General features: G+C 56.5%; 1 protein-coding gene across 1 annotated transcript; it reads right to left on the reverse strand.

Moving 5' to 3' along the window:
• Positions 1–6,984: 6,984 nt before the first annotated feature.
• NMUR1 (neuromedin U receptor 1) lies at positions 6,985–10,497 on the reverse strand. Its single transcript, XM_075099061.1, has 2 exons — positions 9,603–10,497; positions 6,985–8,329 (listed from the first exon to the last, which is right to left on the reverse strand). Exons 1-2 carry the CDS (start codon positions 10,495–10,497, stop codon positions 7,926–7,928), a joined length of 1,299 nt encoding a protein of 432 aa, XP_074955162.1. The 3' UTR covers positions 6,985–7,925.
• Positions 10,498–12,192: the final 1,695 nt, after the last annotated feature.

The raw sequence follows: 12,192 nt of genomic DNA on the forward strand, positions 1-12,192 counted from the left end.
TGCAGATATGACCTGTCAGACCAGTCTCAGCTTGAAGGACAAGTGATTTCCTACTGCAACCAGTGGCTTCTAGAATAGGGTTAAACTCTGTTACATCTCCAGGTTACATCTGTGCAAGGACGATCAGCAGAGCAACACAAATCCTCTTTCCAGGAGGAAAAAAACTTTAAATGCTTCAATTGCCACACTTACTCACCCTGACTGGGTGTAAACAGGTGCTTTTCATTGTTCCATTATCACAATTTACTGTGTTTTCTTTCTTTTAGCTTTTTGCTGCTGTATATTTAATTCAACCGTCCACCACTGAGTGAGTTGAAATCACTCTCACTTATCTCCCTTCTTCCGTAGCAGGGGGCTGAAGAAGCCTGCACCCAGCCCTCATCTTACAGGGCTACTGGCTCATGCAGGTGACGCTTTTGCATGGCACTTGGCTGCTGTTGTGTTTCAGGCTCCTGCCAGATGGACTCACTGCCTGCAAGCCGGATTGCCGCAGAAAAATAGGAATGAAACCCAGCTCAAACCATTTGCTTTTCCATCTGTGCAAGGCAGTTGTTTAAATCAGCCCTGGCAGAGAGGTTTGGAGCTGGGGCCAGGATTAGTTTGGACAACTGAAGAGCTGGAGAAAGATGTGGATCTTCCTTTAACCAGAGCAGAAATCACTTGAAGACACCAGGAAGAGCAAAGAGCTCTTAAAAAGAGGGGTCCAGACCATGGTGCAAATACAAGGCAGTACCTGGAAAAAAGGCAGCTTGAGCTTGGGATTGCTAACAGGCTCCATGGATGGCTGGGAGCTGTAGGTGTGGGAGAGGTGCAGGGCAAGCAGCAGCAATGCCCTCCCCTGTTCCTCATTAATGCAGCAGTAAGGCTTGATGGGTCTCCTAAATTATAATGACTTTCTTGTCATTAACTTGATTTCTTTCTGGTGACAGCAGCAGTGAATTGGTCCCAGCTGTTCTGTGCACAGGATGAGAAATTAAAAGGAATTGAACCAAGCCAAGTGATGGAGGGGTTGGTATGCAGGAGAGGGGGGTGCTTTGGACCAGTGATGGTTTGAGGGTTGCAGTAATGGGGGCAGTGGGACATACCATGAAGGGAGAAGTGGGGTCAGGGTTTAATTTTCTCCCTGCAAGCAGGACACTGAAAAGTAGGTGCTTGCCATAGTGAGGTCTGGCTGGGGAGGTGACACCTGTGTGTGTGCTGAGGCTACTGCCATGGGAGAGGACATGTGGAGACAGATGGGTTGTGGGGTCTGGCCCTTCCAAGAGAGACAGGCAACCTGTAGGGATGATTTTTGGGGCGGATTTGCCTGAAAGTAACTTGGACCAACAAGCCAGAAGCCTGCCCTGAGGAAAGCAGGACTTTGTCCACCACTTGCCATACACCTGCAACTGCACAAGGATGTCCCCCTCTCAGGAGCATCCCCCAGCTGGGACCTGGCTGGGGGATGAAGGAGGGCAGCACTGCTGAGCTTCTTTCCAAGCCTGTGCAGGCAAGTGTCAGTCAACAAAGGGTTTTTATCAGCTATCCTTGCAGAGGTCAGGCACAGGAGCTGAGGAAAACCAGATATATTTCTGTCCCTATTTTCTGCTTCCTGTTGGTAGATCCCATGCCTGCAGGTACCTGTCTGCCCTCTAGTGCATGGAGATGGGCTTGCTTGGGGAAGCTGCTCGATCCCATCTCTGCCAAATACCTGCTGGAGACCTGTGTTCTCCCCTCCCGGCAGCCCCAGGCTGATCCCTGTGTGAAATAGAGCTTTTGGCCTGGCTTTTAGCCCCAGGGCCAGCTGGGACCATCCTGTGCTTGATGTGAGCACCAGGGGTGGGAAATGTCTCACGCTTGGTCTCAGCATCATTAACATGAGGTGGTTGTTAATGCAAGGCAGTCGCTCTACCTGCTCAGGAAAGATAACAAGAAAGATGTGTTTGGCCTCCAGATGCCTCTTGGACAGCTTTCTCCAATGTGTCACGTTAAATAGTCCTCAACTGAGAAGGCAAACTCTCCCTGGCTGCCATGATAAGCACAAAGAGCAATAAAATCCTGTAATTAAAGTCTGCCGCTATAATAATGTTGCAGCAGGGACAGCTGGTGTCTAGCCTTGAGTGCACGTCCATATCTTGGGTTTTTACTTGTTTTCATTACAAACTCATTTTGGAAGGGGTCAGACCAGGTGCCACTGGGTGCTTTGGGTGCCGAGAGGGAGGGGAATTTATTGTCTGCACGGTGGGGTGGGGGAGCAAGGGCTGTCCTTCCCTTCCTGACTGTAACACAGACCGGGTCCTTGGCAGAAGTAAATACCCTCAAAACTGCATTTGAAGAGGAGCTGACCTTATGGAGAAGCATCTGATCCATGAGGAGTCATCTCCTCTCAAGGGACTCCACCACCACCCTTGGGAACTTGTGCTTACATTTCACTAGTTCTAAATATAGATAAAACTAGATAAAAGTTAGCTTTTTCCAGTCTGGGCACCCCAGCCTTCCTTGTCATGCTGGGGTTTGTCTCATCCCAATGGGGACTGGAGAACCAGTGTCCCCTTATCCCCATCCATGCAGGTAACCAGGGCAGACCCCTGGGACATGTGTGTTGGGGTGCTTGGAACCCCAAGCATGGCTTTTGTGGGCTGTGGGAAAGCCCTTTGCAGGCCGTTGTCCTCCAGGTCACTTTTGGCATCTACCACTTGTTCCCTCCCAGCCCTGAGGACCTGCTTGGGGATGATGCTCAGGGAAAACATGGGGGCCTTGGTCTGAGACTGATCCCCCCAGCCCCACCAGCAATCACAGCCAGCTGTTAGCAGTCCCCACTTGCCCTGGAGCTCTGCCATTCAGCCAGCTTTAATCCACTTACTGCCATGCTAATTAGCATCACTTTCATTTCTTAACCGATGTGTCCCCGTGAACCAAATTAAGCACCATGCAGGTTCCTCTGACATCAGTTCTGTCATCTTTAACAACAGCACATCACTACGGGAGAAGGTGTGGGCTAATCAGACAGTCTGTCTCTTCCAACCTGTTGCAGTGGGGTTTTAACCCTGCCCCGGTGATGCTTGTTAAGGTGCCCAGTGGGTTCACTGGGCCACTTTGCCCCCAAAATTCTCCCTGCATGTTGCTGCTAGGCTGTGGGGAAGGACACTGTGCATCATATGTCCGTCCCTCCCATCACCCTGCCATAAGGACAGTGGGATTTCAGGCGGGGGGGGTCCTTAAATAACACACAGACCTTTATTTCTTGGAGATGCCCTTTGCCCACCTAGTCCCAGTATGTCCCCTCCCTGTGTGCCCTAAGGGGTGAGAGATGTGGGGTACGGGCAGCCCATCCCTTCCCTGCACATGGCCCAGCCCCTCCAGGGCTGTTGGGTTTGCTGTGACATGGAGAAAACCATTCTCAGTGCAGGTGACAGTCACCCCATAACATGGCTGTGAGTCAGCCCGAGCACCCAGAGCCACAGCTGAGCACCTCCATCCAGGGCCCTTGGGGTGTGCTGTGCTTCCCACGCCACCTCTCCCCAGCCTCCCTGCAGCACATGTCTGCTTGGAAAGCTGGTTCCTGCATGAGTCCTGGCTTTTTGGGAAGCCACCAAGGAGCCATGCAGGAAGATGGGCTACCTTCAGTGTGGTGCTAAAAACTGAGCCCACAGATGTCCCTGAGGAGCAGAATCAAACTCTACAGAGATTATATTTCCCTCACCCATCTGTTTGTTCTCCTGCCTACCTCTATGCTGCCCATCACTATTCTACAGACACTAGGCATTAGCTTTTTGTCGCCACCACTATCCTGGAGTAAGAGGAATAATTGAAATATGGTTCAAAAAAGCAACCTAAATCAGTGCCGAGCTCAAACCCAGCACATCCTTGCAGTCTCATGGCAGTTACGTTTTCCTGCTTCCCTGCTCTGCTCGCAAAGGCTGGGAGCTCGGTGGGAAAGGCTGCTGTGCCATGGCCAGGCAGCCCAAAACCACCCCACCACCCGGCCCCAGCCAGGGACTGCTCGCTCCCAAGCACGCAAAGGCTTTGCCAAATTCACACTGTATGAGTCTTCCCCATACCACAGCTGCACGGAGGAAGCAAAAAAACAACCCTTCCCTTGGCTTATTGAGGAGGGGTGGCAAAAAAATCTGCTGACGTTCTCCATAGCCATCTATCATGGCTCCAAATATACAAGGCAATTGCTGTAAAACTTGAGTTTGGCGCCATAAAGGAAAAAAAAAAAACAAACTACCCATGCCTGTTGCAAACAACCACAGCACAAAAAAAGAGCCTTACAAGGCTGGGGCAGCCTCAGAGATGGATTGCTTTTTAATCCCCAAAGCTATGGTAATAAATCTTTTTATTGGAAGCTCTGGAGGGACTGTGTCACTCAGGGTGTGCAGCAGTGCGGGGGGAAAACAGCTCCATGAGCTACTGGGAGAGGAGTCTCCTGAGAGTGGAGCCAGAGGTGATGGAGGACGGACGGATGCTTGCTGTGCGGGTGCTGAGCGGGTACAGGGGGGCAGGAGGGTTCCCCCAGGGCTAGGAGTAGGTAGTTAGGCAGGAACTGGGTGTTGGACAGATGCTGCCATGAATCTGGGAGGACAGATGGACAACAAAGCTTTTGAAGATGAGATGGTGGCATGGTGCCTGACCCAGCCATGTGCTCTGTATTGCAGGGACAGAGAGAAGTCCCAGGCAGTGTGTTGGGATCCTCCTTCCCCCACAGCCATCCTGAAGTGCCGATAGATCTCCCTGGCCAGTTACACGGGTGGGAGCAGTGGGAGAATCTCACCCCATCCCTGGCTTCTGCTGCCTCCCTACCCCCACAGGGCTCTTTGCTTCTATACCACCTCCCCAGCAGGAATAATCCCTTTAATTTATACCAGGAAGGTGGCAGGAGACCAGGTTGTCCCCAAGAGCGCAGGGCAGTGGGGAGTATCATCCCTGGAGCAAACAGGCTCCGTAATTCCCTTCCTGAGGGCTGCAATGAGCCTGAGACAGGCAGGAGCCAGCAGCCACTGCCTTCACAGTGATGGACAGGTGTAAAACCCTCTCTGTGAAACAGTTCTCTCCCAGGAGATCAGTTCCTTTTTTATTAGATATCATGCTCTGACTGCAGCGTCTACTAAAAGTAATTATGGTATTAAAGGTCTTGCCCAGGAGCCTTCAATTGCAGCATCTCTCATGAGTCCGGCTGGCATGCCGTACCCAGGGACTTGGGGTTATCTCCACATGCTGCCACAAAACCTTGGCCAGGGGAGCAAAGTTTGCCCACACATCTCCACCCAGGAGGTGCCACCAGCCATGTGGCAGCTGCAACTTTGGCAAGCCTTCAGGATGCTTTTCACAGTGATCCCTGGCCCAGCTGTGCGTGGGGGGCAGGTGATGGGGCAGCCCCCAGCATTGCTGCCAGACATGCCACAGCCTCAGCAGCACATTCCCCTCTTGCATCTCAGAGAGGGGAATTTGGGGTAGCTGAGAAGGACAGGGAGACTCAGATTAGGGGATGGCAGGACAGCTGGGGACACAAGACATGGTGAAGGCAAAGCCAGTGCCTCACCTTTCTGGCTGCTCTGAACTCCACTCCAGCTGTGCTGAGCCCCAGGACCCCTCAGAAAAACTCCAGGGAGAGACACACTGTCCTCTGGCACTGACCAAGGAGCTTGATCTGCGGCAGCTGCAGCCTCCCACAGACTGCCTGCTCATGAGCAGGTGGACATGTCCTCCTGACTTGCAGCATGAGAGACCCTGAAGCTCCACACAGGTGGCTGTTGCTGTGTAATAAAATACTATCGACGGCCTATTAAAAAGCCATTCCCTGGAGATTTGCAGCTAGAGGAGTGGCCAGGTGAAGTGCGATGGGGCAATAATGGCCATCAAGTAGTCATCAGTCACATCCACCCATGCAGCAGTGATGAGGGGCCCCGCACAGCTGCCAGGGTGCTGTCCCCTGCCAGGACCATCAGCAATGGGAGCCAGAGAGGGAAGGAAATAGATGGATCTTGATGCCCTTAGCCACGCTGACATCCTCCAGAGAGGCTGCGAGCAGCTAGCAGAATGCTGAGGTGCAAAGTTACTGCAGCCCCATGCCCACCCTCACCTAGCAGCACCCCACAACGGCAGAGGAGGGATTTGCCCATGGCAGACCCTGCCATAGGGATGGGGTGGGGAGCTGGCCTCACTAACCCCAAGCCAGGGACTGAGTCTATGGAGGCAGGAGGGAGTTTGCAAGTCCCAAACCCTGCCTGTTCTTGGTCACTGGCCTGGCCATGGTCCCGTGTGATTTGCTTAGGAGGAGATGGAAGTAGAGCAGCAGGAGGCAGTGGTGCCCCTGCCAGCACTCTGCCTGGGGCTTGCTTCTCTGGTATTTCTGCTCAGGCTCCCAGGTGAGCCTGCTGGCACATCCATGCTGCCCAGAGGCACAGCTGCGGGACACCGAGCTGGGGAGCCTCCCCAGCTGGCTCAGGGGGAACTGGGGCTGAGGAAGTAGTGCAAGTCAAGAGCTCAAGCTGCTCGGACAGCCCCTCAGGCGGCATTTCAGAGCCTCAATATTTCATCCTGCAGGAGGACCTGGCGTACACCAGGAAGTCAGCGGCATTGATCTCGGACAGTAAATCGATGGGCCCTTCCAGCCCAGGGGAGCACAACCAGCCAGCCCACAATCCCTGGCATTTTCATGACATTTCCTGAGCTGTGTGTCTGGGGACAGATTGATCGCCACTGCTCCGGAGGCAGCTCCCCCTCAGCAATGGCCCCAGCCCTAGCTTGGCCCTAGCATCCGGGACACAGGGAAGGGTGCATACATCCCACTCACACCTTCTCTGCCGTGTCATGCCCTGAGACCACCCAGCCCCACAGACCCGTCACAACAGCAGAACCTACAGGCAGAGCTGGTGGGACACCCCTGGCGCCCATCACTGTGGCACATGGCCTGCCTGTCACCCCCTAGGAGGACAGCCTGTGTTCAGTCCTATGCTGGGAGCAGAGCTGGGTCCTGGAGGACACAACCAGGGCACAAATCAGGCCAATGGGGTTTTTTAATTCTCTGTGAGGCTCAGCCTGTGCAGGGCAGGGATGGAGGAGGACTCCCTGCATTTCCTGGGGGTACAGGGGGTCACGGCAGGCTGAAGAAGAGGAGGGTGGCACCTGCCAGATGCACATTGGAGGGAGGAGAGTGGGGCGCATTTGTGGGGCATGGGGAAAGCGCAGAACTGTGCCTCGGCACTGTCAGCAGCCTGGGCATCCCATTGTCCTGTATTTCCCCCTGCAGGCTCCAGCTCTGGAGGCAGTTGTCATGCTCCTTCCCTTGCTCTTGGGATGCTGGGGTGGGAGGAAGGCTGGGAGCAAGAAGCTGTACTGGCACCCTGCAGCCAGACACTGACTGGCACCACTGAAGGGGTGTGCAAGAAAATCAGGGACACATCGGTGCCAGAGGGCCCTGGGGAGGTCTCGAGAGAGAAGTCACCCACAGACCTTTCTTTCCATACTCCATCTCATGCAAACCTCTCCCGCCCCTGTGGGTCTAAGTCCAGGTGCGAGAACCTCTCCCCATTCAGCACGGTGTTGTTAAACAACCCAGGGTGCCAGACACCCCTGACACCTGCACCTGCAGATGCACCCCACTGTGCCGGCAGGGATGGGATGTTTTGGGGGATTACTGGCATATCCATGATATAGAAGCCAGCCCTCTCCGCACCATAAAGGATGCCCTGGCCTTGGCCAGCCCTGGCGCTGAGTGCAGCAGGTGCAATGCATCCAGGGCACAGCATGGCCACCACTGCTGTGTCCCCAGAGCAGTGCTGCTGAGAAAATCAGCCTTCACATCCCAGTGTGACAGCACAGAGAGGCAGGGACCCCTCCATCGCTCCTGCCCTGCTCCCCACCAGAGGATGGGTGCCACGGTCAGATGGATGCTGGTGGTGGGGAAAGCTGGTCCCAGTCCCACCACGTCTTCCTGCTCATCAGCAGAGGGACGTTGCATGCATGGTGGCCTGGCCCCCCTCCACCTCCTCCAGCTCGTACTCCTCGGCATCGGAGAGGGGCAGCCCATTGGTGCTGGGCATGGGCTCGCACTCAGTGCTGCGGGTGGTGGCACGGGTGACGCTGGGTGAGTATTTCCGTGACTGTGGCAGGCGGTGGCCATGGTGGCACATCACCTCCTTGAACATCTCCCGGAAGCGAGTGGACATCAGGTTGTAGAGGATGGGGTTGGTGGCTGAGCTCAGGTAGAAGAAGACACCCGAGATGATGTGGACATACTGGAACATGTGGAGCATGTGGCTGGTCCAGGTGGAGACAAAGCTCCAGACGAGGCGGTCGGTGTGGAAGGGGGCCCAGCAGATCCCAAATACCACCACCAGCACGACTGTGGGGAACCGAGGAGCTGGTGTTACTGGGGGAACAGGGCTTACCCCTCCGGGGACCTCCAGTCCCTGGCCAAGCACCACCCTGTTTCAGCTTCAGCCATAGCAAAGAACATCCAAAAAAGCATGGGAGAGAGAAAGGGGGAGAGGAGAAGGGCTCCCCGATGCCTTGTTGTCCTGACATGGAGGGCCTGGATGTCTGGGCAGGATCTCCCTCCACCCATCTCCTGCCAGGGCTGTACCAGGCACTGCTGCACCATGCATATCTGCTCCCCATCGGCAGGCAGCTGGCCCCACTGCAGCCCCACAGCACAGCTGGGGGATGCCTCTGCAGGCACCCCGCCTCTGGGCACCCCACCACCTCTGCCAGCAAAGTAAAAGCTCTCCCCACTAACCAGGTAACCCATGGGGCATGGCCAAGTCCAAGGAGCGAGAGCTATTTGTGCCCCCTCCTCCTGCTCAGTTGATTTTTCTTTATAACCCAGCTCTCCTGATGCATACCTACATGATGCCATACCTGTGCCATGGTGCATCTCCGTGGCATGCAGGGGCAAGTCTCCCTTTGTCCTCCTCCCAGCCCCAGTGCTGGGGGAGGCTGGACAGCCATTACCACTTCTCTGGGATGCGTCAGAGAAGCAGTCCTGGCCATGCTGACGAACTGGGCTGGGCAACCCACCATCTCTGTGCTGTCACGGGACTGGGAGCACGCAGAGGTCAGCATGCTGGGGAGAGACAGCTACCCAAGGGCAGCCAGCTCCTGCTGCTGGGAAGGTGGCCAGAGGCTGCAGGGATGAGGATGGGGAGGGGAACAAGGGCACAGAGCGGTGGGAGAGAGGGGTGCTCCAGTGCAGCCTTGGGGCAGTGCATTGTTGCCCCAGGTCAGCCACAGAGGCTGTGGGGATGGGTAGGAACTGGTCCCTCTCTGGGAAATCCCACCACTACCACCAGCACACAAGATCTGGGCTGCGGGCTGGGGGGCAGGTTCCCCCATCCCACCTCCTTTCCCTTTCTCACCCAGCACTTTCCTGGAGGAGGGGAGGTTTCGTGGCCAGGAGGGAGCAGGCATGAGCAATCCCCACCACTGGGCAGGAGCCACCAGATCTGCCTTTGCCCTGACACCCCATGAGCCAGCCCCACAGCCTTCCTCCAGGATGACCCAGCAGCTCTGAACTGGCTGTGCCTCAGCTTTCCCCCAGCACCCTCCCAACACAGCTTTGGGAGATAGTCCCTGTCTCTGCCCGTCCCCAGCATCAGACTCCCCAGCATCAGACTCACACAGCATCTTTGTGACCTGCCTCCTCTTGACTTTCTTCTGCCCTCGGGCATTGTGGCAGTCGCGTCCGCTGCCCGGCTTGGCTCCCAAGGCTTCCAGCATCTTTTCTTTCTTGAGCTGCAGGCCAATGAGCAGGTAGAGGACACTGATGGTCCCCATGGGCAGGAAAAAGAAGATGATGGTGGTGATCTGGATGATAAGGTTGTAGGTCAAGCGCGGCTTCACCAGGGTACAGATCTCCGAATCAGGCACCCGCCCTCTGCCAGGCACGTAGAGAGGCTGCAGCCCATGGAGGCTGGTGTTGGGGATGGAGCAGACAACTGACAAGACCCAGATGGTGGTGATGACCCTCTTGGCACGATTCCTGGTCACCATGTACTTGGCCTTGAGTGGGTGTACCACAGCAATGTAGCGCTCCACACTCAGGGCCGTGATGTTGAGGATGGAGGCGAAGCAGACAGCCTCAAAGAGCAGCGTCTTGAAATAGCAGCCGCTGGCACCCAGCAGGAAGGGGTAGTTGCTCCACATGTCATACAGCTCCAGTGGCATCCCCAGCAGCAGCACCAGCAGGTCAGAGACAGCCAGACTGAACAGGTAGTAGTTGGTGGGTGTCCTCATAAACCGGTGCCGAAGGATGACGATGCAGGTGAGAGCGTTGCCTACAGCACCCACCACAAAGATCAGGAGGTAGATGACACAGACAGGGACAAAGAAGCTGGACCGTCGAGGTCCCAGGTACTTATCCCGCAGCTGCTCCTCCGTCAGGTTGGCATCCTTGGGGTCGAACAAGGTGTCTGGGTGAGTTCTGTTGCAGAGATGAGGGCTGATGGGCTCCATGGGAAAGTCTCGCTGGGGCAGGGAGAACTCAGGGCTGGAGCAGTTGACATAGGGATTCATGGCTGAGGAGAGATAGGGAGGTTTGTGGGATGCTTTCCCAACCCCTCTGCTGCTCCTGCTCCCTCTGCCCCTCTCCTTGATGATATCAGGGTGCCAGGATGACGCTGATCACTATGGCTGTGCACCTTTGTCCCCATCTTGACACAGCTACAGCCTTTCCTTTGGGAAACCACCCAAAATCTCCTCCAAACCTCCCTCCAGGGTTCCGAAGCACTCTTTGCCCCATTTCCCATCTACAGACAACCCTGGCAGCTCCCCAGCCCACCTTGGCCCCTTTACCCCATTGTCAGGGGGATCTTGGCAGGGCTGTCCCCTCTCCCTGCTCCCACAGCAGAGCAGGATACAGCCCCAAAGCCAACCCCAAAAATCAATCCCGACTCCAACTGTACCAGCCATTCAGAGGGGCTGATGGGGCAACCATAAAACAGCCACAGGGAACAATTGATCTTTCTCCCTAGGAAGGACTTACGGCTTGTTGGGAAGCTCCAGATGAAGGCTGAGGTCCCACCACCCCTGTGCTAGACGGGGTTGGGCTGGGGAGGGAGTGTGGGAGGGTATGGAGACTCCACTGCCTTAAGAGGCAAGCTAAAGGAATCCTGTTGCTGCTCTCCCCTCAGAGCTCAGCTTGGAAAAGCTGCCTGCCCTTATCTACCTCTTGCTCATCCTCTGTCAGAGGAGAGGCTGGTGGACGAGCTGGGGGGTGCCAGGGGCTTCTTCTCCCACTACAGGGCAAGCAAGCAAAGCTCGGTGCTGAGCCCCTACCCCTGCTGGGGGCTGGGTCCTCGTTTGCAAAGCTGCACCGCCAAAAAGATGCTCTTCAGAAAGAGAGGAAATACATTAAAGTAATAAACTCCATTGACTCTAAGAGAGTCCGGGGCGGGGGGGGGGGGGGGGGGGGGGGAACAGCTGTCTCCAGCCCCATCAGCAGCCTTCGAAACGCAGGGATTTGCCATTTGCGTGGCCTCCGCGGTGAGTGCATCCATCAGCCCTACTGTCGTCCTGACACTGCCAGGTGCAGAGGCCCCTGCAGCGCCATTTGTCCGGGCTCATCTCGGGAGGGATGCAGATGGACCCAGCAGCTTCCTGGGGTTTCCCCGCTTCCAGATGTGCAACCCCTGGGTCACCCAAATCACTCCCCAGTGGAGCAGGTGGCTCCAGCCGGTTCCTGTCACACTTCGGTGAGAGGAAGTTGCTGCACTGGCAGGGTCACCCCTCACTCCGCGCCCGGCGTCTGCTCCCTCCCCGCGCCCAGTGTCTGTCTGTCTGTCTGCTCCTGCCTGTCCTCTGCGCTGGCACCCCGTCCTGCTGATAACCCGCCCTCCGCCCCCGGTCGCAGGGCAACACTCCTGCTCCGTAGCCGCGCACAGACCCATGCACACACGCAAACATGCACACGCGTACATGTACACGCAGACTCGTGCACACACCCACGCACACTCACGCGTTCCTGCGCCCCACGGACGCGTAGCAGGGCTGCGTATCCCCGTTCCACCCGCGGCTCCTCTCTCCTCCAACACGTGCTTTACCGGGCCAAGCCCAGGTCGGAGCCGGCTGAGCCCACGGGCGCCCGCCCCCGCCTCCGGACCCCCCTCACCGCCCCGGCACGGCGCAGGACTCCGCCGCTGCCTCCAGCTCCTGCCTGCGGAGGAGCCGGGCTGACGGCTGCGGGGCGGGGGCTCCCCGGCTCCGCCACCA

Source organism: Phalacrocorax aristotelis, chromosome 7 (genome assembly GCF_949628215.1).
Source record: "Phalacrocorax aristotelis chromosome 7, bGulAri2.1, whole genome shotgun sequence".
Classification (NCBI taxonomy): Eukaryota; Metazoa; Chordata; class Aves; order Suliformes; family Phalacrocoracidae; genus Phalacrocorax; species Phalacrocorax aristotelis.